General features: G+C 44.8%; 1 protein-coding gene across 1 annotated transcript in view; it reads right to left on the bottom strand.

Moving 5' to 3' along the window:
- Window positions 1–4,319: 4,319 nt before the first annotated feature.
- The window catches only part of T265_02963 (hypothetical protein), a gene marked incomplete at both ends in the record, with an annotated part of 25,072 nt that continues 3,744 nt past the window's right edge, over window positions 4,320–25,647 (bottom strand). Inside the window, 7 exons of the mRNA XM_009167342.1 lie at window positions 4,320–5,026; window positions 9,547–9,653; window positions 10,484–10,775; window positions 11,871–12,162; window positions 15,459–15,629; window positions 16,493–16,811; window positions 19,609–19,738. Of these exons, the coding sequence (XP_009165606.1) occupies window positions 4,320–5,026; window positions 9,547–9,653; window positions 10,484–10,775; window positions 11,871–12,162; window positions 15,459–15,629; window positions 16,493–16,811; window positions 19,609–19,738 (2,018 nt within the window). The remainder of the gene's footprint in view (window positions 5,027–9,546; window positions 9,654–10,483; window positions 10,776–11,870; window positions 12,163–15,458; window positions 15,630–16,492; window positions 16,812–19,608; window positions 19,739–25,647) is intronic.

Below are 25,647 nucleotides of genomic sequence, written 5' to 3'. Positions count from 1 at the left end.
TTCGGTCACAATCTAAATTACACTCTGGTGTTGTATAGCAGAATTTGTTGAGAACTTCGTATTTTGAGTCCAAAATCTAGGTATGGTTAACCTTTTGCCTCGTTTGGATGTTGGAAACGAACCGCTTTGCGGCCTCAATGGACCGAAAAGGATGCCTGACCCGTGCGATCTTAGTTTATCAGGACTTCTTGGCTAATCCTAGAAAACCAGACAGCCCTAACTCACCCACCCACTACCTTCACGAACGGAGCCGTTCACGAGCCCATTCACAAAGTCACGATGATCCTACCGCGACCACCATGCTCACTCCTACTATTGATTCAACAAACGACTACTGTTTTCTCGCTGATAGTGTGAAATGGGCCAAAAGGACACCATCAGTTCAGAATTTGCGCCAAAAATCAGAAGTGCCGACCGTCACATATGCTGACTACTAATACTGCCCACAAACCCAATAATCCCTCTCGTGACACTCGGTGAGGCTGTACACCACTGGAGATAAAGCCTTACCGCGAGTCCAAAATGGCATGCGTCGACTATCATAAAAATCAACCAACCTCACTACCTACGGAGAGTTCGTTGGTTTTGTCCGGTGGAACGCTTGCTGCGACGATGGGAAACTTTTTCTTACATGGGTGGCGAAGGGCTACTCCATTTTGAATTTCCGTGAACAAAGAAGGTATACTCATTTTTTATTTCGTGTTTGAGAACATTTCGCAATCAAATATAGGCCATAACACGTACAGGAACCTTTTTTCAAATACTTTCCCACCATCTCCAGGGAGACTTCATGCTTGCGCCCATTAGAAGCACAATGCTCTTAGATGCGAGAATTCTGTCGAGCGACGTAAAACTCCTTACGCTGAAATATCATATTTCATTGCGTATGCGCTCAAACCAAAATCCACTTGAATCTACACTCATATCTTTGCACCTCACCGAATTTCAATGTCCACCAGAGCAGTCATGCCTCTGGCGGAAAAGGTCCGGTGGACTACTTTCTTATCATCGCTAACACCCCGGGCTGGCCAGACAGGGCTCAAAAGATTGAACTCGTACTCTGAACTCTCCTCTAATCCAAAAGGGCCAATTCAACTATGAATTCCGCTCCCAAACTGGAACTTAAGTAAGCTTAAACAAATTTTAGCAATTTGCGACTATCTGGGAAATCATCATGTTTTGGGTGAATGCCGTCAACTCCGAAAAATCATGTAAACGTTTCAATGGTTCTAAACTATATCCTCAGAGATATTTCGGGTGTGTGTCTATGTATCAGCTTAGGGTGAGAACAAACACAAAAGCACACGCTAGAAATGCGTTATGAAATGAGGATAAATTGACTAGCTATCTCTCGTTAGGTTGAGAGCCAGCTGTGCGGGTGAGTGGCCATTAATGTGTGGAACAAACGGTCACGGCTAAAGCTTTTCCAACCGTGTGTTTGGAAGGAATAAATAGTGCGCTGGAACAATGGATGCACTGTTTTGGCGAATACAAAAGTTACTGGTCGTGAGGATGAATGAGACAGTAAAAAGGGTGTTATTACATATAAATGACGTTTAACTAGACGATATCAGGCAGGTGGATGGTCACTGGTAGCTAACTGACGAGCTGCTGAATAACAGTGAGGCTTTATTTCATAGATAGCTGTTATTGGTATATCTTTACATTACCACATCGGCTAGGGCGGATGAAGGACACTATGTTGAAAAGGTGAAATACCACAAAAAACGGAAATCAGCATAAAATGGTCCCAAATAAAGCGCAGTGGAGCAGATAACGTGAGTGATCACACAAATTGCATGCCAGTCGAATGAAGTGGCAAAGGCAGGGAAGGCAAAACGAGGACCATAGAGTTGAAAGGGAACGTAGAAAGGTACGCAAACAGAAATCGGTAAATTTTCATTCTAAATCCTAGAATAAGCAGATGCCTGTGAACCTACGTCGGGTGCTTCGATCAGAGAAATACTGGTGAACCTTAAAATAGCATGCACGTTTGGCGTTTGGAGAAAACATCGGCGCTCATGTCACAGACTTCGTGAAAAAGACTGGAAGCTAAGCAACATGGCGTAGAGCCTGTGGCAGCTGCGTCCAAATTTAAACTCGCGTCGCAGATCACCACGACGCGCAGGACAACTGTCAGCGAAATCCACTGATTTGCATACCAACCTGGTTTTGACGGGAAACGCATTTGGAACCCAGTTGAAACACTCATCTAAGATGTTCTTAAGCAACTCGGTGTACTGTGTCAGGTCGCATCACGTTTCAGTTCGCACGACAGTTGAGATATCGCGTTACATTGCATAGGTGTAACACACTACGTATAAGGTTGTTTTCGCAGCATTCCTGCAATACTAAGAGAAGTGCATTACGTCTAGAGAGCTTCCTGCTTGTGAGATGCTTTCACGGACTTTGTCCGACGAACTGCACGAAGGCTACTATCAACGGGCATGCAGACAAACACGGATATTTCCAGCCGGTAAGGAACCCAGAAAATCCCGTCGGAGTATTCCGAGTCGCTGGAGATGCGCATACGGAAGCAAGCGGCGAATGACGGAACAGTCAGCCTGGTGGTCTTGCTTGGAATTTAATAATAACAATGTTTATTCCCAACTTGTGGATGGCATACCGTTAGGCATGATCAGAATGTTACAGTCAGGATAAAAGCATGACTTGCGGGGGTTCTTGGCACAGGGGGTTTAGGAAAAGGGACAGCACCATAGGGATGAGCATTGTCCGATATAAGCGTGGTTACCACTGAACCGGCACGATCAGGGAGGCGCAGTTTCTATGAGTTTTTTGGAGAAATATCGAGCAACGTCGGATCGTTGGGATTTGAAGGTTGCGGAGAATTTATGTTCCTGATACGCAATATATCAACGTCGAGCAAGTCCAATACCAGAGCAAAGGCAGTATGTTGTTCTACCTTCTTCCGTTTGCAAACATTAAAAGCGTCTTTGAAAAATGATTGCGCCAAAAGGTCTTGCCTCAGAATCCTGACAATCCCCCAGTGCAGTCAGATCAATGATTTAGACTAATGGGCAGTATGGGCTAACATTTTTTTTCTAAGCTATATGTTTGTTAATGGACCATCCTTTCAGTCGCTCATTAAGCGCGAATGTACCAGATTGACGAGTTCGCTTAATTCCGAGTCATAACGTCCGAACTAGACCAGCGAACTCAACCAAAATTGATGATGTTAAGTATGCTGACCTTTGAATTAGTTATTATCAAATGAAAATACCTCGATAAACTGAATACCCTTCCAATTAAAACAAGGGCGGCGTTTATGTACCACATTCAGTTGACCAGCGGCACGGACGATAGACTCGACCAAACATCATGTAAACACCAACCTAATTTGAAAATGAGTGTTAATTTGCACGGAAACATCCCTGTTTTAACAAACCTGATCTAGCTGACGAGTTTCATACCGAAGTATGAGATGAGGCTGATGGGAATTCTGGCAACAAGCCAAGATGTTGGACACCAGAAAGAGCAAAGACGTCAGTGGAGTGACAGATTTCGTTAACGTTCTAGGAACCGTTACGTGAAGGTATACACTGTTTCTGTGCATGAGTCAACGCACTTGGCCACACAATTCAATGGTGCCTTTAGTATTCATCTCCAAGTTAACATTATCGCATACAGTAAATGATAATTAGGTTCAACGGATATACACGAGTAAAAATCAAAAACCTAGATTACTGTACATAGTTTCCGGATGAAAAGAATAGCACGATGCCATTAATAGACATTGGTCTTTGACACAAACGGACTAACCTTATTAAAAGAAACAGCAGTAGGATAGATGATCATGAGTAAGTTGAGGAGGTGAAAGGGAGGCGGATCTGTTCCCTCAGTAGGTTCTGCGTATGACTCGGATGTATTTGAAATAAAAATGTAGGCAAAACAATTGTTGGTAGTATGAGTGGCTCAGAGGAAGGATGATTCGCATGGCGAGTGAAGTCGCCACTCGAGGAGCCAGGTAACACGCAACTACGTAGGTCCCGTGATTGGATGATGGGTGGTGCTGCCTTACTCAAGTGATAGCTAACCCCACTGCTGATCAACTGCTAGTAGCCCAACGGTTCATTCTTCAACCCGCAGCCAGGAGGCTGCTGGTTTGAATCTCTCTGGACTATTTCCCAAACACTCAGTGAACAGGTAACGTATGCTTGTAGCAATACTCCTGGTATTGCCAGTGCAGAACCCAGTGTCAGCTGCATTCGCTGATGAATTAGTAAACCAGGATTACACACCAACAGCTTACTTTTCCCGTCATCGCCAGTAACAGTGCGAGTAGGAAAACAGAAGACAACCTACGCTTTCACAAGAGTATTTTTGTACATGTACACTGAGAACAGGATATACAGCCAACGATACCACACTAATTGTGACCGATGAACAAACATTGTGGTGTAAGCGGTTACAAGGGAACTCAAAGGAACGTAAAAAATAAGACAATTTTCCGGCTGCACTAGTGATGTATATAAAGTATCGATTATCCAACAATATTTTCGAAAGACATGAACAGATTGTAGCCAGAGGCAGGGTGGAAGTTGGCCTTGGGTGAGAGTTCTCAACGCCAAGGATATTGCACGATGGTTGGGATGCGAACTAACCCCATACTCGTCGAATGTTATTAGTGTTCTCGAACCCCACTGTTCACAAGTCCGCCCAACTTCCTCCAAAATAGATTTCGGGCACCAATCCACACTGGGGCTATCCGGAAATATTGTTGGAGAATCTATCAAGCGTAGGTTGCGAATACCGAAGCATTTGGCCGCTTGGCGCAGCTCATTTGCACGAATGGCACCAAGTCCTTCATAGTTCCCCGCAGAGAAACAAAGCAAATCCACAGGGACATTCACCTTTTTAAGCCAAAGAAGTATGGGAGAGAAAAACATTGTCTCGTCATCCGGATGTGCCGTGACAAGCAGCACTGGACCTTTGATGTGGTTTCTTGTGGCTCTCCTTGATTTCAGCCACCATGTCCACACGTGAATTAGAAGGCAGGTGAATAAAACTGGTGAAGGAAGAGAAAAACTATTAATGGCAACCGCAACAAGAGTACTGTGCGAATGAAATTTAACGAATGATGGCCCCGTTGCTGAATGAGCAAATGATAAAAACGGAAGAACCCCCCCTGTCAGAAACAAAAGCTCCAATTATATGTCCAGATAGCCTGGACAAAATACGGCAGTTATCGGTCGCGATGCCAAACCAAATAAATCAATGATCATGTTAAACCCATTCCAGTACGCTAAGCAACCCGAAGGTGTGTTCAATTCTCTGGATCAGTATATAGGTCGAGAAGGCTTTTTCGAGTTAGTGAATGAATCACTTAGAATGAATCATATACAAGGTAGCGTGGAGTGGCCAAGAAGTACACGATCAGTCATTTTGAGGCCGATATACTGGATTTAACAGACCTCTATCCGTCATTCATCCTAGTGTCACAAAGGACAATTCACTATGATTTGCGAATTTATGCAGTCTGTCAAAACGTAATCAAGTCAGACCATGACACTAATTAAAAAACGAAGAGAATAGATTGCATACTGAAAGCACAAGCAGAGGGAGAAATATTCGGACTTGTGACTGGCGAGCTCATTTAAACAGAGTACGAGTGGACTTTGAAGTTTCGGTCAACTTCTGTTCGCTTATTACCAAAAGATGGTATAAAGACACATCAGCAGTAAGAGATTTTACCGTCCCATCAAAGTAATCGACAGCCATGAAACTACTGGTAAAGTGTGGGAAATCATGAAGACCAAGGGCAAAAAGGTCACGTATCCTTTGGGAACTGATGAAGAAAGGACGAACAGCCATAAAACAAACACATCTGAGCATCATGCTGTGGTAAGTATGACCTAGCATCCTTTGCGAACTTCTGGTAATCGGAATAACTGGGTTCAGTGCAACTAAGGTCTGACGATTTGTAGTACAAGTTCAAATTGTTTGACCAGCTGCTTAAGTGGCTAGATGACTTGTTATGAAAATTTTCGCCAGACAGCCACGGTACCGTAGTGTAACTCAGATTCGCAAGATCAATGGCTATGGGCGTGAGCTGAGATGACTTATACGTTGGAAATAAGCAAAAGACCCGACAAGAAAACTTTAGGCTAGGGAAATCTCAAATCAGTCAAATTAACTGAAGCCAGAGGAGGCCCAGCAGGATGAGTTACTTAGATAAGACTAAGATAAACTACAAAAGGTCCGGGTGACCTGTCCAGAAGGGATACGACTAGCAGGTGAACCATTCGCTCTAGTCAAGAAAGTAACATAAGTGGGTGAAATAACACTGGGTGTCGCAAGAACTTACTCAAACAAATCCAAAAGAGCATCTTGCACTCTGAGAACTAAGGTGGGTGTCAAATGGATCACCTGAAAAAAGAACAAGGATAAAATTAGGGAGCTCTTCTGAGCAAATTATCAAACACCGCAACACACCTTCAAGCAATGAACTTGTCAATCAACAGGAAGTTAGTCCGTTGTTGGATATTCACAATCAACATTAGATGAACCAAAGATCAACCATGGGTGCGCTTTACAAAGTAGACGACCAGTAGTCAGTCATACAGACGATAAGTCCCGTAAAAGTGTGCACAAACCGATTTGATGTCGCGTTAAGTGCCGAATTCAGTGAGGAAATGTTCAATGGGGATGATATAAATGATCTCCGTTGATGGTGGTCTAATTTGGGTAGAGGGGATCGCGCCAACAGACCACATGTGTAGAGCAAAAAAAATTATCACAACTTCACAGTATAATAAAGCATCAGAGTAAGCAGTGTACTGACTGGTGTTTCCCCCAAATAGATGAAATCTACCATGAAGACTAGCTCCAATATCCACAGAAATCGCTACAACAGTGAAAGAACCCACCACATTGGGCTTGCGACTTCTCCAAAGTAATCTTAGTGTCCTCTCATTCATACACATTAAAGTGAGCTTTCGTCCCCTTACCAGGATGATCTAATTGAACTATGTGTTCCTAGAGGTTGCACAACCCTCAACATTCATACCAACTAACATCTGCTCGACTAATTTTCGATCCTATCTCTCAAAGAAAAATGTTAAAACGATGTTCACTCAGATGTAATGCTGAACATTCACGCCAGGGAAAGTATAGCGCTTTGCGAGGAAACCCACTGTGCTGTCTGAGCTGTGGATTTCGAGCCTTTACTGCACCTAAAGTGGACTTTGTTGGTGTGGGGAAATACCCCGAGCTAGTCACCACGTAGAGGCGTGAACCCAAAGTTGGAAGTTTGTGCACAGTACTCTACGTGGTGGCCAAGAGGACAAGTCCCCGAAAACAAACAGCTGGACAGTTACCATAAACAGTTATTCATGTAATCTTATATTTCATGTGATATCCATATTGCATTGTTTCCAGCGTTTCCAGATTACACTCCCGAAGGGCGAGAACCCTGAAAAAAGAGGATGGAAGTCCCTGGCTACGACACTGGTTTGAGAGAGACAGGATTCTCGTGCGAAGAGACACTCCTCGAAGGACGACATGACTAACCACCAGCAAAAAAGAAGTCATCATTCCGAACCTTCTTCAGACTATCGGTGGAAAAAACTCTTTCGTGGCACCGTTTTTGCGATACACATTTGAAACATGTCCTTCCGACGATCGCGCATCCAACCGCCTGTTTCAAACCAAGATAATGAACGTTCATCAGGATGATGTTCTGTTGGGCAGATTACGATACTCAAGCCAGAATACAAGGCGTTCTTTGACGAATGCAGAAGCGCAAACCTCCAGCTGTAGCATCTGGTCCCGAGTATATGCCGAAGGCTCAGACTAGTGCGATGGAGACATGTGCTACCTATGTCCAATTATAATCTACCGAGCTGTTGTTTTCCACTCGAAATCCCCGCTGGCGAAAACTCTGGCTGTACCACGACAGTGTGAGGCAAGTGACTACAAGTAAAAGGACCTTTCTGGCTTGGATCCACGTTATTCCACGTGTGTACATAGTTGAAAAGCCTACACAATATGGAGCACATTGTAACTTCCTAGCTGGACTGTCAACCCAACATTTGTCTCTGGGTTTGTATTGGATTAGGGTAACAAAAGATTCTAAGTCCACATCTTATATCGACATAATACCCAGATATGTCCATTTTGATGGACTTCTAAGGGACAGACGCCCTGATCTTGACCCTTTTGCTCTCAGGCTCTTGGCACTGATTTTCTAAGCCTCTATTTTTTTCGCTAGTCACAACAGCGTCTTTCCGTTACTGTTACGCAGCAGTAGAACGCCGATGCCGTCTCCACTCGCATACAACCTATCGTTCGTTAAAACCGGTGGACGAGATTACGATAATCAACTAGTATATGATTACCAATGTCAAAATCGAGGAACTCAATAATACGGATTCCATGTTTTGCAATATGCAGATAAGCTCAAGCTCAAGCACTAACGGTAGCATTCAAGATTTCAGGGTGATTTTGTTCATCTGGCTTCTAGGCTTTTTACGAGCCACCATTGTATTGATTTGGGGTCCCAATTTATGTTTTCACATAGATCACGAGACTGCTGGCTTTGCTTCCAGGCTGAATTCTTTCCTTGGGGAAAGAAACTGTAGAGTATATTGGGTGATGCCAGACTGACTAATCAGAGTTAGGAAATCCCGAAAAAATTCGACGGGGACCGCTTTTTGTGGGCTTCCTTGAGAAGTATTCCTTACTGGCGAAGAGTGGCGTTGTGTATCATTATTCGGGACTCAGAAGCGTATTCTACTGAATATTAAAACTTTTGACAGTCGCACTGAAGATGTTGACCAATTGAACCATGTGAAGAGTTCGTCAGTTGTAATTTTAAAAGCAAACTGGAAGCATGCGACGGTTGAGCGATGCCTTACTGAGAGTGAGTTCGGGCGCACCGTACTTACTCTAGTCCACTAAACGGGTTTAATGCTCTCCAAATGTGATTTATTACAACACGGGGATCACAGCTTGATGATAGACGTTTAATCCTTCGGCAATATGATAACTGAATATAGCTTCAAGGAAACAGAAGGGTCTAGGAATTCTTTCATTGATAAGCGTCAAGATGGAAATTGGACCTGCTTTATAAGGAATAGCAGTCGAACTACTGTATTCTCATAGCATTGACTCTATGAACAAAACTGTGTTGTACATCTGATAAACAGAACAGTATTGCCTATAATAAGCTGAACGAAGGACTGAATGGTCTGGGTAGCAGTCACTCTCTTCAAGTTATCCGTATAAGCAGGATAGCAAATAAAGTATCGTAATTCACCGCTACGCTCCCCAATAACGCACCGATGTCACCTTGATTGGTGACGAAACCTTTGCAATCAAATTGTTCAGCTTAGCGAACAAACCAACGACCATCTACGCACCTGAGCTACCAACATTATTCTCTATAGAAAACTATCTAGAAAGATCCTTTAGTCGAAGGATCATTTACAGGAACAGTCACCGATAATCACCAGACAATGAACCAAGCGACCACAATAAAGAGAAATGAAGATCACTAAAAATTGTCTTTTCTTCAAGAGGTATTACACAACTCAGCAAGGGCAGCAAACAAGTGCGTCCGAGAAATGAAATCCTGTCTGTCCAGCTGTGCATTCTGTTTGGCAAGTTCTAGCACGTTGTCCAAGTCTGCTCCACTGTGGAAAAAACAACAGAGCAACAAATATTTCGCACATGTAAAAGATGTAGTGTAATAAAAGCACCAGAATCATTTGAAAATCCAAGGCATAAATGATAATCACCCAGAAGAGTCGCGTCTACGTGTCCACCAACACCTGAAATGGATCGAGGTAGTGGCACCAGAGACTGAAATGACGCTTTGGTTTTACGTAGTTCATTAGGACAGCAAATGACTCAACAGGGGATACAGAGAAGTAGACGGGTGGAGCCTATCCGACTGAACCTGATACCGTACCGTAAGGCCAGAGCTTTGAGCTCAAAATAACTGCGAAATACGATCGAGAGACCAAAACCCAAATAAATTGGTGCTGAATAATCAAGAGATGTTGTACAGTTGCTCACTATTATTGAAAGCCACAACTAATTTCATTTCTAGGAATCCTGAAGTGATATCAACCGATGGCCTTTCGAAGAGGATAGCAGTATGGAAATGCGATCGAATTGAATATAGGCAAAATATAACTTTAAGCAAATGCACGTGTGAAGAGTCCCGGATACAACCTATGTGCAAAATAGTCCACGCTGTCAATAAATCCACAGTCTCTGGAGTTCAGTTCCATACGGTTTAAACGGACTACTTTCCCGCCAGCTTCCTCCACTCCCCCGAAAACGGGTGCACCATCGTGACTGGCGATCTGAACCCGAATGTCATACCTACAACAACGAAACGAAATTCAGCTCATATGGCTCTTCTTGTGTGTGTGTGCTAGTTGGTCAGAAACACATGTGGTATCGCTGCTGTCCACCAGGTCCGAAACAGCTATGAAACGGTCAAAAGAGAACCCACCTCATATTCTCAGTGCGCGGATCTTTAGCCAACTCATCTAGGGATGTTATGCCGCCCTCGATTCGAGGAACCGTGGCACCACGTGTGCACGCGCTGAGTACCGCTAGCCTTTCGTTTGGAGTCTGCGGTGGATTGATTACCAAGTGTAAACCCAGACGCCCGGGACGGAGAACCGCAGGATCAATCATGTCCTTCCGATTGGTGGCACCAACGACGAACACGCGGGCGGAACGATGCTTATCCACACCATCAAGCTCTACCAGTAACTGGTTCACCAGACTGACGCGACTACCTGGAAAAGTGACAGCAACATTCAAATCAGAGTGAGAATAAGCAATTGGGAAAGCGGATAGTTTCCTTCGCCATGAAGTGGCAGACAAGCTCTCTTCAGCATCTTAGGATTGTGATAGAAAACTCAAGAGAGACGAGACAATTGACGACAGATACATCCAATGAAAAAATGATGACTGACAAAGGGTTTAAATTTTGTGACGTCACGCAAAAGCTAATGAGGAAGTCATAAGCATGAGTTGACGCTGAAAACCTATAGAGTAAGCTTAACTGCACCAGGACGGCACTGAAAAAGAATGTGTGGACATCCTTCAACAGTGACCCTATCACTGAATCACCATCATAATCAAAGGTAGGCTAGCACTGAACTTCTTTCCTTCTTTCATTTTGTCCACTCAGTGCGATGACGTGGCTGTGAAGCACTGGTTTGTTGTTAATGATGATGACAGAGGTTCAAGGTGAATGAACGACAATTGATGCACTCTACTAAAAGAGCCGGAAGTTGGCGTTTACATCTTCGTTCTCAGGCTCGTGCTGCAGTGGCGAGAGGCTAACACTCACGAATTGGACGGTAGTCTTTTGTGTGCTCTATTTCTTCAGTGTTACAGTTCAAAACATGTGAGTTAAATTCGCAACAGGGGAACCATGTTATTGAAAATACAGCTGAAAGGGTGAAGGAGCGTCTCTACTGTATAAAACAAACCATAGCATATGCCGGACATTGAAATCCGGGATATTCCAAAACTGTATGATTTTAATGTGGTAAAAAAACACTTGAGTACATTCATGCTGCAGTTGGAAAATCGTTTGCAGCAAATACAGTAAAGCTCCTAGCCCATGGACTTTAACACAAGACCTCTACAAGTAAATCCTTTTAAACAGGCATGCATTAATTCTGACAGCATTTGTTGCAAAGAGCGATACCCGAACGAACCAACACACATAGAAAGCATACAACAGGCATCTGTACCAAGCCACACCAAAAATGTCCTCGATGCTACTACAAACTGAGAAAACAGAAGCACGAAAGAGGAAACAGGGACGGCTGAAAATGGATGCAACAGATCGTCTGAATAGGACAAAACTGAAAACTTACCCGTAGATTCGTCACTATCACGCTTGGGGCATATAGCATCGATTTCGTCAAAGAAAATCAGGCAAGGTTGGCAAGCGCGAGCACGTTCGAATATTTCACGCACCCGCCGTTCACTCTCACCCTGAAATTTATTCAGGACCTCTGGTCCCTTAACGGACAGAAAATTCAGGCCAGCCTGATTGGAAAGGGCTTTCGCAACAAGGGTTTTCCCACAACCCGGAGGGCCTTCAAGTAGCACGCCACCTGAACGGCGACCCAACGCTTGAGCTCGTTTCCAATCGTCCACAAGAAGCTGGGGACAAAAAGGAGGATACAGAAATTGCCTGTGATAACATTCAGTCTGTACCACATGGTGAAGGTTGAAGACCTGTCAGCGCACAAACGGAATGCAACGGGGGCAAGTCAACGGCTGCTTTCGTCACCAAAACAATAACGACTAGAATCATGTACTTGGAACATATCAGTTCACCTGCAGTCACAAAATGACCTCAGATGAACAAGCGCAAATATCATTCACGGTATCTACTCTTCGGGTATGGGGACACCACTTTAACGAGAAATCGTTACACGATGGGAGTTCACATTCGGTCTTTGCAGAAGAAACCCCGTGGGAGAGAATACATGTTTGTGAGTCAATTTCCACAATTGGTATTTCCTGCGCATTGCTTTGGACACTCAGTTTGGGTAAATATAACTAATGTGGTCTAAGCGAACCCTAATAGGCTAATCAGGCAAACATGGAAACGAAGACAATGAGTGTGAACAATGGATGAAAAGGGATCTCCGTAACTGATCTAGTTTCGCGGAGTCACACGGTCCAACACCGATGCACGGTGAGTCCTGATACCAACTAAATCGCACCGCAGGTAATAGTCTCTGTTCTCATGACTACTTGAAGGGTCATAATAAACCATGACTCTATGTTATCTAGACTTCAGTATTAAGTGCACAACTACAGCTTGAAAATTTGGAACATTCCGTTTCGCGTTGAGTAAGTGACACAGACCGATGAAAAACCGAAAAAGTGAAATACCAAACAACATTGATCTCAGAATGTCATATGCGCAATATGACGACAACAGTAAACAGGGTGAAGCGAAATTGCCATGCGTTCATTCAAATTCACAGGTTGACCTGTGGATTCTCAGACCTCTCTGAGCGAAGCCCCAGTAGTGAAGAATGATTTTCGTGGGTCCCGAGAGTATTCCCGCCGAAGGAGAATCACCGTATTCTGCTGGTCATGAATAGGTTAACGACATTGGTGTCACGCACATTTAGTGACACAGACAGGAAGGTGTAAACGTGTGAGGGTGAAGGAAAGATTGCGGTTCCCTAATCCAGTTTGAAAGCCCGACATTAACTACCCCAACTTACCCGAACTTTGTAACGATAGCCATGTTGACTGCCTACTCAAAATGAATAGAAGACGAACCCCAAAATAACGAAACTAACAAATCCGTGACAGCAATGCGGATACGCGGCAACTTCAGTTAGATCAAATGTAACATGGGTAGGCTCGAAGTTTATATGGATAAAAGAAGAATACGGGGTACCCGAGTGAGCACAAATAGTAGTTAGCACTAAACTCAAAGCAGTGTATCTAACCGGCATCCTTCTTTGCGTAAGGAACTTTTCGAAAGTGCAGGCAATTATTCGGCACTAGTCGGCAAAAAACAAAATAAAGAATCGCCAGAAAGAGAGGGACTGAATCTCATCGAACATCCCGCAGTAGTATGTTCTCATGGACTCCAAACAAAATTCCCCAGCCGTACCAACCTTACAGTGACACTCTCGCCTTCTGCCCCTTATTGACAATTGTGGTAGACTGTTCCGTTTCATCAACATGGATATCCGTTATTCAAAATGAGTTCCTTCCGACACAGTCATCATCATCATTGTCAGCTGTAATACAGCGTACTGCCCCTTATTGACAATTGTGGTAGACTGTTCCGTTTCATCAACATGGATATCCGTTATTCAAAATGAGTTCCTTCCGACACAGTCATCATCATCATTGTCAGCTGTAATAACAGCGTACTCATCGTACGGTGGTTGTAGCTGCCGCAGTTTCGTTCACCGATGATTTGGGAGGGGGGTAGGTAGCTGCGACTCAGTGGGTTTGTACTGGCAAAATCGCTCGCTTAGTTCATAATTTTCTACAGCTCCATTTTCCCTGGTCAAAATCACCTGTATCGTGGCTTAGTCCAGCGTATATGTCCAGCTAAAGAGAAAGGAGGCATTTCAGGCCCAACTCACGTTACTGGACTCATAATTGCATACCAGTCAGACATTAAAGTCAACCGTGGGTGCACCTTTACTAGCTCCAACAGTCTCTAACTTACATAGTTTACGGGCTTCATCAAACGACGTATGGCATTCTAAATTAGTCTATACTGTCCTCGATGTCCATCATTCCACGCCCAACAGAGCTTCGTTTCTCCATGTCAATGGTGAACACACAGTCGTCTGCCTGACTAATCGTGTATCTGCATGCTAACTGCATTACTACTGTTGTGGTCGAGACAAACACCTCTAACCGTGCAACAAAAACCTTCAGGAAGTTAGTTCGCGGGAAAAGGGGGAAGTAAGTAATAATACATGTCATCTGATAATAGTGCACAAAACAAGTACAATCATCCAAATGTAAGCGTACAAAAAGATACATTAAACCTTGGAGGTGTATTCACTATCATAGATCCAGAACAAAAATTTGTTGCGTGGAGAATGAATTTAACAATATCCGTGTGCCAAAAGCCAACACGAAATCCGACGTAAATACTTACGGCGTTTAGTCACTCGGTACCGTCAAGAACTCAATCATAGAGGCAAAAGAATGGCTTCGTTGCACAAACAACGAATTTTTCGTTGCAAGAGGTTGTTCTCAATACTATTAAAAGTAGTCAAAATGTGTGTAATGAGGAACTTATTTCAGTGATCAAAAACGTTCCAAATGATCCGACATGAGGCTTGCTCTTGCTTGAATTCATCATAAAATCGCCCTCACATGCGATCACTGGTTCCACAGGATGATAAAGTGACCACGACGTTTAACTTTAGACAAAAAAACCGTTCATTTGTAGCACCCATGCAACCGAAAGAAGCACAAGGGCTGGGATACTGCTAAGTCGCCCAAACCTAGCCAGGAAAAGTGGAGTTCGAGAGGTCGAAACACGGACCTTTCGATCAGTAAATCCCCCCTCTAACCACTGAGCCATCTTGTCCCTAAACTGTAGATGCAGACAGATGGACGAAATCCAATTACTCCCCATATTTCATGGAACAAAAAGCACTGCAGTACCACACGTCTTATCGGCAGAAGAGAAAAGTAGAAAGGAAAACCGAATTCACAACGGCAATGTTGAACAGCGCACTGTTAACAATACCAAGTGCTACTTTTGCCCACAGTTCAGTGACTGCGACTACTCACGCAGATTTCATGCTTTCCATATGAGGAGGACAAACTTGCAAGGTGCGTACTTCCTACGCGATGTTTTCCGAAAACTTAGGCTCCACGACACTACTGTGCTTGGCAGAACATAGAAATGAGCAAACCAGAATCACATAGAGAAACAACAAGGGGATACATACCATAAACCGGTTGTACAATTGCGTCTTGGTTGAGTCCAGGCCACCCACATCTGTCCAATTTACATCTGGAATGGTGACGAACTCCGCGGTATTTTTCACTGCAGGAACTACTAGTGACAAAGCTTCGTCGACCAACGCACGTGTGATGACAATCGAACTTGATGACACGCCCTAATAAGGAGGCCATGGGAACATTTCAAACAGTAGTTGGAATACCCAGAATAAGTAAAACTGCATTTTCACATGGCTTTACGGATGACACCGTCAGGGCATGGTTGGTGGTTTACGGTATAAACACCGCCTAGACAAGTGCTACGACGGAGGAGCTAAGTGGGTGTGCAGTTTATCAAACCGAACTTTCGGAGGACTGCTTTCCAGAAATATATTCTTTTGCTTATATTTATTTGCAAAGCAATTTGGTTTTCACGAGAGATTCAACTCAATCTCTCGTGTATGATATTCTACAACTGAGGACTACCTCATTAATAGCTTGTCCTGTGTGCCTAGTCACCAAAAGGCGAGTGTCTATCTTGACTTACCATCAGAATATGTTCGTTGAAGTATATTGACATGGTACTCTATGGCGGTCCTGGTGTTGATGTGACATAAAGGGCAACATGCCACTTGCAATACTACTGACTACCATACTTCAGCCTAACTGAAGGGCATCAACTGGTTGTTAGGTTGAGTGAAGACCGAAAACCTGAGTCAAACCGAAATGAACCCGTCGACAGAACCCACAGGAAAAAGGCTTTATCCAGTGAGTGAAATGAATGGAGTGCCTAGAACAACCGAAATGAGGCCCAGTATGCCCTATTTGGTTGGTTCCTTGAAACACAATGTGTTAAAAAAGCTCGTCGAAAGAAGTCACATCCAACCAGTTACTTCGGGTTGTCTCTTCATAGAGGGACAATCGCATCAGCCTACAAAATATCGGTCAATCTTGCGAGAACAAGCGACCAGCACAGTGTGATTTCTTACTTTGCGGAGGTCTCACGATATTGTTCATAACTTATGGTTGGAAAACACTTTACCTTAGAATCCATGGATTCATCGGACATCAGAGCATCCGGGTCGAAGGCAAAACTTGGCCGTCTTGCTGAAGGTTCCACCTTGTCACTTTCTTCCATATCACTGTCTACCGCTTGAAGTTCGCCTTCGGCTAATTTCAGTGTCCCGCTCATGTGTAGCTGACCAATAAGACGAATGATATCACCGGCTTCGTACCCCGGAGTACGACGGGCCAGTTCTAGGCACGTGAGACCTTCGGATAGCTGCATGCGGTCGGACTGAGGAGAAGTTGATATTACAAACTCGTCACCCACGTCATCAAGAAGATACTGTTTGAAAATGCTGCCAGACAGGGTAGAGCAAGATGAACAAGCAGTTATGGATTAACCCGATCTAGCACCAAAGGAATAGTGGTTCGATTTATATTCCTTACAGGGTGTAGAATGGGGGGAAATTTAAGGTGGTGTGGCGACCAGCAGAGTTTAAAAAACAAGAGAACACTATCAGTTAACACAATAAACGAGTGGCATTATCCCAAAGAACAAGAACAGGATGCACCCTCTTGCGTTTCTGCGTCTTGTGTGCTGTCATTGGTTACCTGATCAACTGATCACTGGTCAACTGATAAGCTAGACCAAACGCTGAAGCAACGAAATCACATCATGCGTATCTGTGTAGGGCTAGGTTTCGAAAACAAAAATCAAGTGGTGATACAACCAAATCGTTCCCAGTGCCATCAGAAATTGTGCTGTACTATACCCTTACAAAATATAGCTATCAATAACTTCGTGGGGAGCAGGACGACCGAGATCAACTGGGTCGTGTCACGCCGCATGCCAAAGTTCAGTATAAACCGGAACGGTGCGTCCACAGTTGTTCATCGTTGTTATCAGATCCTGTCTTAATAAAAGTACTAGTAGTATGCTCAAAGTTTTGTTGTCCACACCGTCCTCAGGCTCAGCCCCAGTTAGTTCTGCTTGAAATTTTTTATGCTTTCGGTGCCACTCGCCTTACAGGATAAGGACCGCGTGATTCCCACCGCGCCTGGTTGGAGACGCTGCAAGATATGGCTGCTGATCGGTGTAAATGGCACTCAGATTAACTAAATGAGTGTCTGGAGATGAAGGCTCCACGGAATGACTGTAACAGAGTAGCAGTAAGTATCTTCTCTGTCCACCTTTATTTTCTTCATACTAAGACTTTAAAATGGATCATGGTTGTGCGGCAGCGAAGCATCAGTTCTTACCACTGATGTTGTGCTGTCCACGATGATGATGATGGTCCGACACGGAAGTACAACGCTTTACAACTGCCCTAGTCATCTTGTGTTACCAATAGTTGGACTTCAAAACAAGGTGTCGCAAAGTAGTGACAGAAACACCAAGAAGCTTTAAAGCAGCTGCAAATGGACGACAAAATTCTCATCTTAAAACCCGACAAAGGTGCAGGGGTCGCAACATGAATAGAACTGAGTACAATACAAAAATGGTGGAAGTGCTAACCAATGGTTGAATGTTCAGCAGAGTGGAGACAAGAGATAAGATGCCTCAGACTGAAAGATCAGTTGCCAAGATAATAAGTCGCCAAAGGCATTAAAAAAATATTGACGAGGTTGAACTTAGCCGTCTTCGTCCGAGTGGGGTCACTATACAACGACTGTGCGGCGTAATGCATAAAAACAACCTACCAATGAGACTGATACTGGATATCTTCAACTCTCTATACCACTAAAAACATAAAGCCAGTAAGGCATGTAACTGCCAAATACAGTAAGCATAGTAATTTCGAGTTTGTTGACGCGATTAAGGAGCTGAGCGCAATCAGACAGCAAATGTTTTCACTTGACGACAGGCCATGCTTTACCAGTACACCACTTCACGAAACAATATACGACCTGGGCAACCATGTGGAGGATAACGGATGAGACAGTGGAATCTCAACCGATGATCTTGAGAGGCTTTTGACTCTGTGTACACAAAACATACAGTTTCGGTTCAACAATCAGGTCTATAGGGAGAAGGCGTTGCCATGGGTCCTCGTCTGGCCAAATGCTGTTTGGCGCATTCATGGGCGAGCTTGAAGGACATCCATTGAATACTATCACGGGGGGGGGGTGTTGCCATTTATACGCGCCACTCCGATGACATTCACCCCAAACGAACTGTCCCGATGCGATTCTGACGGAATTCACACAAGCCCATCGAAAGAGCAGATTAAACCCAGTCGGAAAGCCAGAACACCATTAGCTTTCTTGAGGTTGAAATGATTGGTAGCAACGATGGCACCGTTAAGAGAATAGTGCGTAGGAAACAGGCACCACATGGGGGGGGTGGGGCGGTGTTGCCATTTATACGCGCCACTCCGATGACATTCACCCCAAACGAACTGTCCCGATGCGATTCTGACGGAATTCACACAAGCCCATCGAAAGAGCAGATTAAACCCAGTCGGAAAGCCAGAACACCATTAGCTTTCTTGAGGTTGAAATGATTGGTAGCAACGATGGCACCGTTAAGAGAATAGTGCGTAGGAAACAGGCCTGCTCACACAACAAAGGTGATATTCTAATGGAGTCCATGAACACTGCCCAGTGTTTTTAACCTAAGAAATTAGAAAGCTCAGTTCCATTCAGTTGGTAAGCATCTGATTGATTCAGATCATACTGTCGTTCCTATAGAAGTTTTTCAGGTGGTGTACCGAGTCTCGGTAAACCACTCAAGTTTTCCGCGAGCTCAACCGCTTGCTGTTATGTAAACCTGACCTCTGTGCACTAAGAATTTAGGCTCAACTGGCCAGCAACAACTAAAAACCACAACAGTTCCTAGATTACGAAGTGCTTGTGTAGTAAATGATACGCAACTGGATGTCAAGTGATAAGCTTTTATTTTTTGCTTTATCTTAAATGAACTGCCTTAGTTACTGCGAGAAAAGTGTCAGAAGAGTAGCATATAGCCGCCAACGCAACTAATGGCAGTTACAAACTTAGTTAGTCATCCCCATCCTAGATCACGGATTTGTCCCAGTCAATTGTAGTGATCCGACACACATTAGGAATACACCGACTAGTCGTTCACGGTTGATATATATCGGGTAACATAATGAGGAATCTAAATGTCAGCGAGTAAAGCAATGAACAAACCCGAGACGATACTCCTCCGACAACATCCCAAAGGTTAGTCGCTGAGTGAACAAATCGACAACCGATTGCGGTAAGCTGGCTAGAAGCGATCTTGTTTCACCAACAACAGCAACGCCAGAACCGATCAAGTCTGAAAGTGACAAAATTTATTTGGTCAGCTGGGCAGAGATAAAAACATTATATATTCCTGGCTGATCTCCTAAATAGAATAACAGCTAAAACCGTTGCGCAAACCTCTCAAGTAACATACAGGAATCCAGGCGCTCAAATATAGCCAGCTTTCCAAAGCCTACAGGCATTTGAGGTGTAAAACATGGATATTGCGGATAAAGTTTCCAATCTTTAGCTCCCTGCATCTTGAGCTTGAATTCTGCGCAATAACTCTGAGGCTTCAAGATGACTTTATGAAGACATTAGCAAAAAATGTTCTGGCATCACCCGCCGGCATGGAGAATGAAAACTGAGGACATAAAACGCAACAATGAAACACATTCATCACCAGTGTCGTTTTCAGTATTGCCAGTATCTAACAGAACAAGGATGTTGGTAGCCCACTTTTCATAATACACAACACCACAGAAAAGTTGGCGTCTTCAACCAAACCAGAGGCAAACACCTCAGTTAAAACTGAAAGTAACTATTTCCGTTGCAAAGGTAGTGGATTACATAGCGGTGTGGCGGTTTATGTACTTCTATGACCCATTAAGCTACGCCTGGAGATTGTACTCTGAAACCCGTAGAATTGCTTATGCCAGGTTGGTGAGTGGATGGAGGCTTGACGAACACAGTCTCCTGTACCCTGGTTGGGGGTTGTAACACACAGCGATTCTTCCATGAGAACTTGTACTACTGTGGTAGTATACTGGCATCAACCCACTGCCTTGCGGTCAAGCTTTCGAACTGTAGGCTTTGTTTGAAGGCCTAATTGCCATCCTGTTTAGGTACGGGCACCCTGACAGCTCGCGTACAACCATGAACCTCACAACAAAAATACTGGCATGTAACATCGGACATCGAATGGAGCCATCAACCTTACTTGTTGCATACATCAGCACGGGCAGGCGAAAACATGTCAATGCTGGTGCCACCCCTTCTAAACTTACACGCATTCCTTCTTCTCCCCTATTACACCCCATTCCGAGAACTTTATCTATAGGTTCGATACTAGAAGTGACCACTTTGTTCGCCCTGCATTACGTTCAGCTGCAGCCCCCATGCATCCGTCTCCCGTAACGACCCTAAACACCTTGAAGTCAGTCTTGTAACTCCGAAAGCTACTCTACTCAGCTACTTTCAATATTCGTACACTGAAGCAAGTAGGACAACAAACGGCTCTCGCTCGTAGTAGATTCCCCCTGCATGGATGTATGTTGTCAATCAGAAGAATCCAGGACGCAGGTAGTGTAACTCACATGAGTACCCCTGGCTCTACTCCAGCTTCTGGATCAACATTACTGGTGAGGCGGAGACCGCTAAAGCTGGATATGATGGGGTAGGTGTGGTGTTAAGCCATTCAGCGGAAGTTCCCCAGCTTGATTTGATACCTGCTGAAAGTCGACCATGCGCTGTTCGTTTGGCAACGTTTTTAAGACACCAGCAGAAGAGTATATCGCCCACTATTTATTGAACCAGCTAACATCGCGACCGGCGGTAACTCTGCGCCTATAACAGACAGTTTCTACGACGTCCTAGGTCGTTTGTGACATGAACGCCAAGGAAGTTAGGTGAATACGGTCTCATGGCCCTCCAAGTTGGGTGTTGGGAAATGTTTGGCGACGTGTCCCATAAAAATGGTCGTGTAATTGCATTACCAGCCAAACACCACTGCCTTGCGGTTAAGCCTTTGAGCCAAAGGCTTTGGTTGAGGACCCTACTGTTCCTGACAGCAACCCAGCCCACGTACAACCATGACATTTGCAGCTAACAACATCGGCTGTCGCGTGCTGCACTCAGCCGGGTCGGTTACTTGCTGCAAACAACAGGGTGGGCAAGTGAGAGAATGCTACTACTGACACTTCCGTTCTTACACTTTCACGTTTTCCGTCTTTCACCCTCCCCCACCCAAATCTGAATACTTTCTCCGCAGGTCCCAGCTCAAGAACTGACCTTTTGCTCGCCATGCATCACACTCAGCTGCAGCTTCTGTACGTCCGAGTTCAGTCATAACCCTAAGCACTTTGAAGTGTTTTCAAACCCCGAAAGCCTGTCTACCGAGCTGCCTTTGATGTTCGCACACTGGGGCAAGCAGGTCAGCAGGTGGCTCTTGCTCGTACGCTGGATTCCCTCTGTATTGATGTATGTTGTGTCAGAAACAAGGAGGTGGGACGCAAGTACTGTGATCGAACTGAATGCCCCCTCGCTCTCTTCCAGGTTCCAGCTGCGCACCTCGGATGATGCAAAGGCCGCTGCAGCTGGATATGTTAGGATGGGTATTGTATTGGGTGGGATGGCGCAGTGGTTAGAGCACGAATTTACTGACCAGAAGGTCCGTGGATCGAACCAGACCTCTGCCTCTCGACTTTCCCTGCCTAGGCTTTGGCAACTCCGCAGTATACCAGTCCTCGTGTTTCCTTGTGGTAGAATGGCAGTTAGGCGCCGAAAGGGCGCTATAGCTGGACGATTTTTCGATTTATGCAGGTTGGGGGTTGGAACATGTGGCGAAATTTTCCGTAGAAATAGCAAAGCACTTGCATTTCCCGCCAAACACTACTGCTTTGAGGTTGGACTTTTGAGCAGAAGGATTCGTTTGAGGACCCTGATCGTCCTCCTGTCTAGGTGTGGGCGACCTGACAGTATTTCAGCCCATGTACAACCATAACACTTACAACTAACAATACTCTCATGCCACATCGGCCATCGCGTGGTGCCATCAGCCTTACTCGCTGCATAGAGCAGGGCGGGTAAGCGAAAACATGAGAAACTAGAGGAAGTGAGGTCCACCGCACCCTCGTTATTGTTTGCTTACACCCCAAATGACTGTGCCTCTGAATCTGCCAGGGACAGTTTCTATGACGCTGTAGGTGCGCTTCTAAAGCGGTTTGGAAGCCCAGATATTGTTGAGATTGCTGGTGACATGAACGCCAAGATAGGAAGACTAAGCGCTGCTGAGGCCCGATTGGGTGGTCATTTTGGATTGGACACGAGTCGCACGGACAACGGGGATCGATTATTTCATGTGTGCCGATCATAGACAGTTCCTTTGGAGTACGAATTTCCGGAACAGCGGATACTGCTTGACAACGTGGTGCCCACGAACAAACCAGCCCCGAATCTAAATAGACCACATTGCCGTCAGTTATCGGCAGCGGGGATCGATCGCCGCCTACCACTCCTGGAACACCAGCGTGGACTCCGACCATGCATTTGTACGTTGCTGATTTCCAGATGAACCTCGTTTAGCCATTGAGAAACTGGTTGACCCAGGAGTAATAATAAGAAAGTATCGGAACCAGCTCCTCGAACTCCTGCCGGACGGTCCAATGTGGAATATAAACGGCCACCGGGGAAGAATATCCTTAGCAGTACTGAGAGCGAGAACGTTTGTTTCCCGTACAACCCAGCCAACCTCAACCAAACATTGGATCTCTGATGGGACTATGTCTTTTCAGGAGCCCGGTGACAGATTCCTTCTGGCCGCAAACACAACTCCACCAGACGCATCATCCGACGGCAGGTGACATTGAGTGTCCGTGAAGATCGCGATGTTTGGTCGGTTCGAAAGGCCGAAGAAATAGAAGATGCAAAGAGTGCTGGAAACGTCTACAGGCTGTTCCAATTGATTCGTTCAACTGGTCCTTGGAAGCCTCTTGTCAGTGAAATTTTCAGGGACCCAAATAGCACCTTGATATCCAGGAAAGACGTTTGGACCGCTCAACGAAGTACAACGAACAGCAATTCCGTTGTCCACCTGTTACCTCCAATCCGGAGTCTTGGCCTTCAACACAAAGGTGGACTGTGAATATGGAGTTGCCTTCAACCACAGTAGTGTCCGAGTGTATATCGAGCGCGATGGTGCTACTGGTGCTGATGACCTTCCACCCGCTCTTCTTAAGGATGGCGGTGGGCTTCTCACCTAGTGCCTGTCAAGCCTATTTGTATCTATCTGCCAGAAACAGACTGTCCCAGACAACTGAGGTGAACCGATAATAATGCCCATTTTCAAAGAGGGTACTGGCAGTGAATGCAGTAACCACAAGGGTGCTAGTTTGGCTCCTGTCGCGAAAAGGCTTCTGGCATCATTGATTCTTCGTCTTCTTACGCGAAACATTCACTCGTCAGTAGCAAGCGGGATGTCGATGGGGTAGAGGCAGCGTTGACCACATCTGCACTCTCCATCACGTTTGCAGCAAAGACACATGTAGAGACGACCCACAATCTTGATATTCCTTGACTTCAAGGGTGTGTCCGATTTTGTCGATCAGTCAGTGCTGTTAGCTACACTTGGGCAACAGGATACGTCCAAGAAATTTGTGAAAATAATCCAATCGCTGTATTCACACATATCTGGGTGTGGGTGTATGGTGAACTCTCCAAAAGCTTCCCTTCAAAAAGTTCAGCTTCATCATTGATGGAATAATGAGACGAACGCTGGAAGGTCACCAAAGCCCCGGTGTTCAAATTGTTGCTAGTAAGAGCCTCATCGATCTGGAGTACGCAGATGACATCACTCTCATCAATGAAGATCAAAGCGAAGCATAAGCCCTCTTAAATAGACTGACCATAATCATACCATCTTTTGGCCTACACCTTGCGCCTTCAAAGTGCAAAATCATGCTTCAGAACGTACATTCTCCGAATATATGCCTTAAAATTCAAGGATGATCGCTGGTGATTGGAAAATGTTATATACCTCGGTAGTTGTATTAGCCCTGACGGAAATGTATCTGATGGAGTCAGTGCAAGAATCTTAAAGGCTCAATTACCGTTGACTAATTTGCGCCACTTGTGGTGTCAAAAAAGCATGTCACTAGATCTTAAGGGTCGCGTGTACCAGGCTACAATAAGGGTTGTTTTGTTGCACGTGTGCAAGACAGGGCCTCTGCAGACAGATGATGTGAGGAGTCTTCAGGTTTTTGACCACCGGGTCCACTGCAGGGACCGTAGAACGAGGAATTCCTGAAGTCAGGTGGCCACCTGAGTTAGAAACTTGTTGGATTTCAAGCCACATAGGGGTATAACGGAACGTTGAACAAAATCAGTAAGCAGAGAAGGCAATGCAAATAGACCTTAAAGAAACTAAATCAGTCCTTAAAAAAGAGGTTAGGAGGCGAAGGTTACACAACAAGAAGATCAATTAGTGGCTCTGAAACATGTAGGGTGACTCGATTATGATGATAAAGAGAAGTCGAAACACAAACAGAGGAGGAGGTCAACAAGTACCTTCCAAGAAAGACCAACTTTTGACGAGTAATTTCTGTTCTAACAGAACCATTAAAATCTAGTTTGTGGTTTCCGCGGTCAACTGTACTCTGATTTGTTTATTACTTCAATATTTCGCCCCTATGACAACTATATTACGCTCACATTTGTAGTAGAATGTTCTCAACAGCAGATGCAGTGAAACCGCTAAACAGTAACTGATTTCTATGGTGATCATCATCATCATCACCATCATCATCGACAGCATGACATCAGTGTTCAACACCGATGCTTCACTGCCGTACAACCATGACTTATTTGAAAGCCTTATTGTAAAGAAAAGAATAAAGGTGGATGGGGGAGGGACTTAGTGCTAGCCTAACACAATCATTCCGACGTGCCGACACCTCCAGAAATTCAACCAGGCAATCTGGACAGAAACCGACAACAAGAACGCCACTGACATCGGTTGGCAGCCATATGTTCTAGTATCTCCAACCAGGCACAGTGAGGATCACGCGGTCCCCACCCTGGAAGGTGAGTAGCACCGACAGCACCCAAGCGTTTCGTAATCTCCTTCATACTCCTCTGCCAAGTCAAGGGTTGGCCACCTCTCTGTTTACGCCACTCCGAATTGGGCATGGAAAACAGTACTCTCTTCGGCAAACGATGGTTCGGCAT

This window comes from Opisthorchis viverrini (genome assembly GCF_000715545.1).
Source record: "Opisthorchis viverrini unplaced genomic scaffold opera_v5_39, whole genome shotgun sequence".
NCBI lineage: Eukaryota > Metazoa > Platyhelminthes > Trematoda > Opisthorchiida > Opisthorchiidae > Opisthorchis > Opisthorchis viverrini.
Note: the sequence above shows the minus strand (reverse complement) of the source record. Positions and strands in the feature narration are given on the sequence as shown.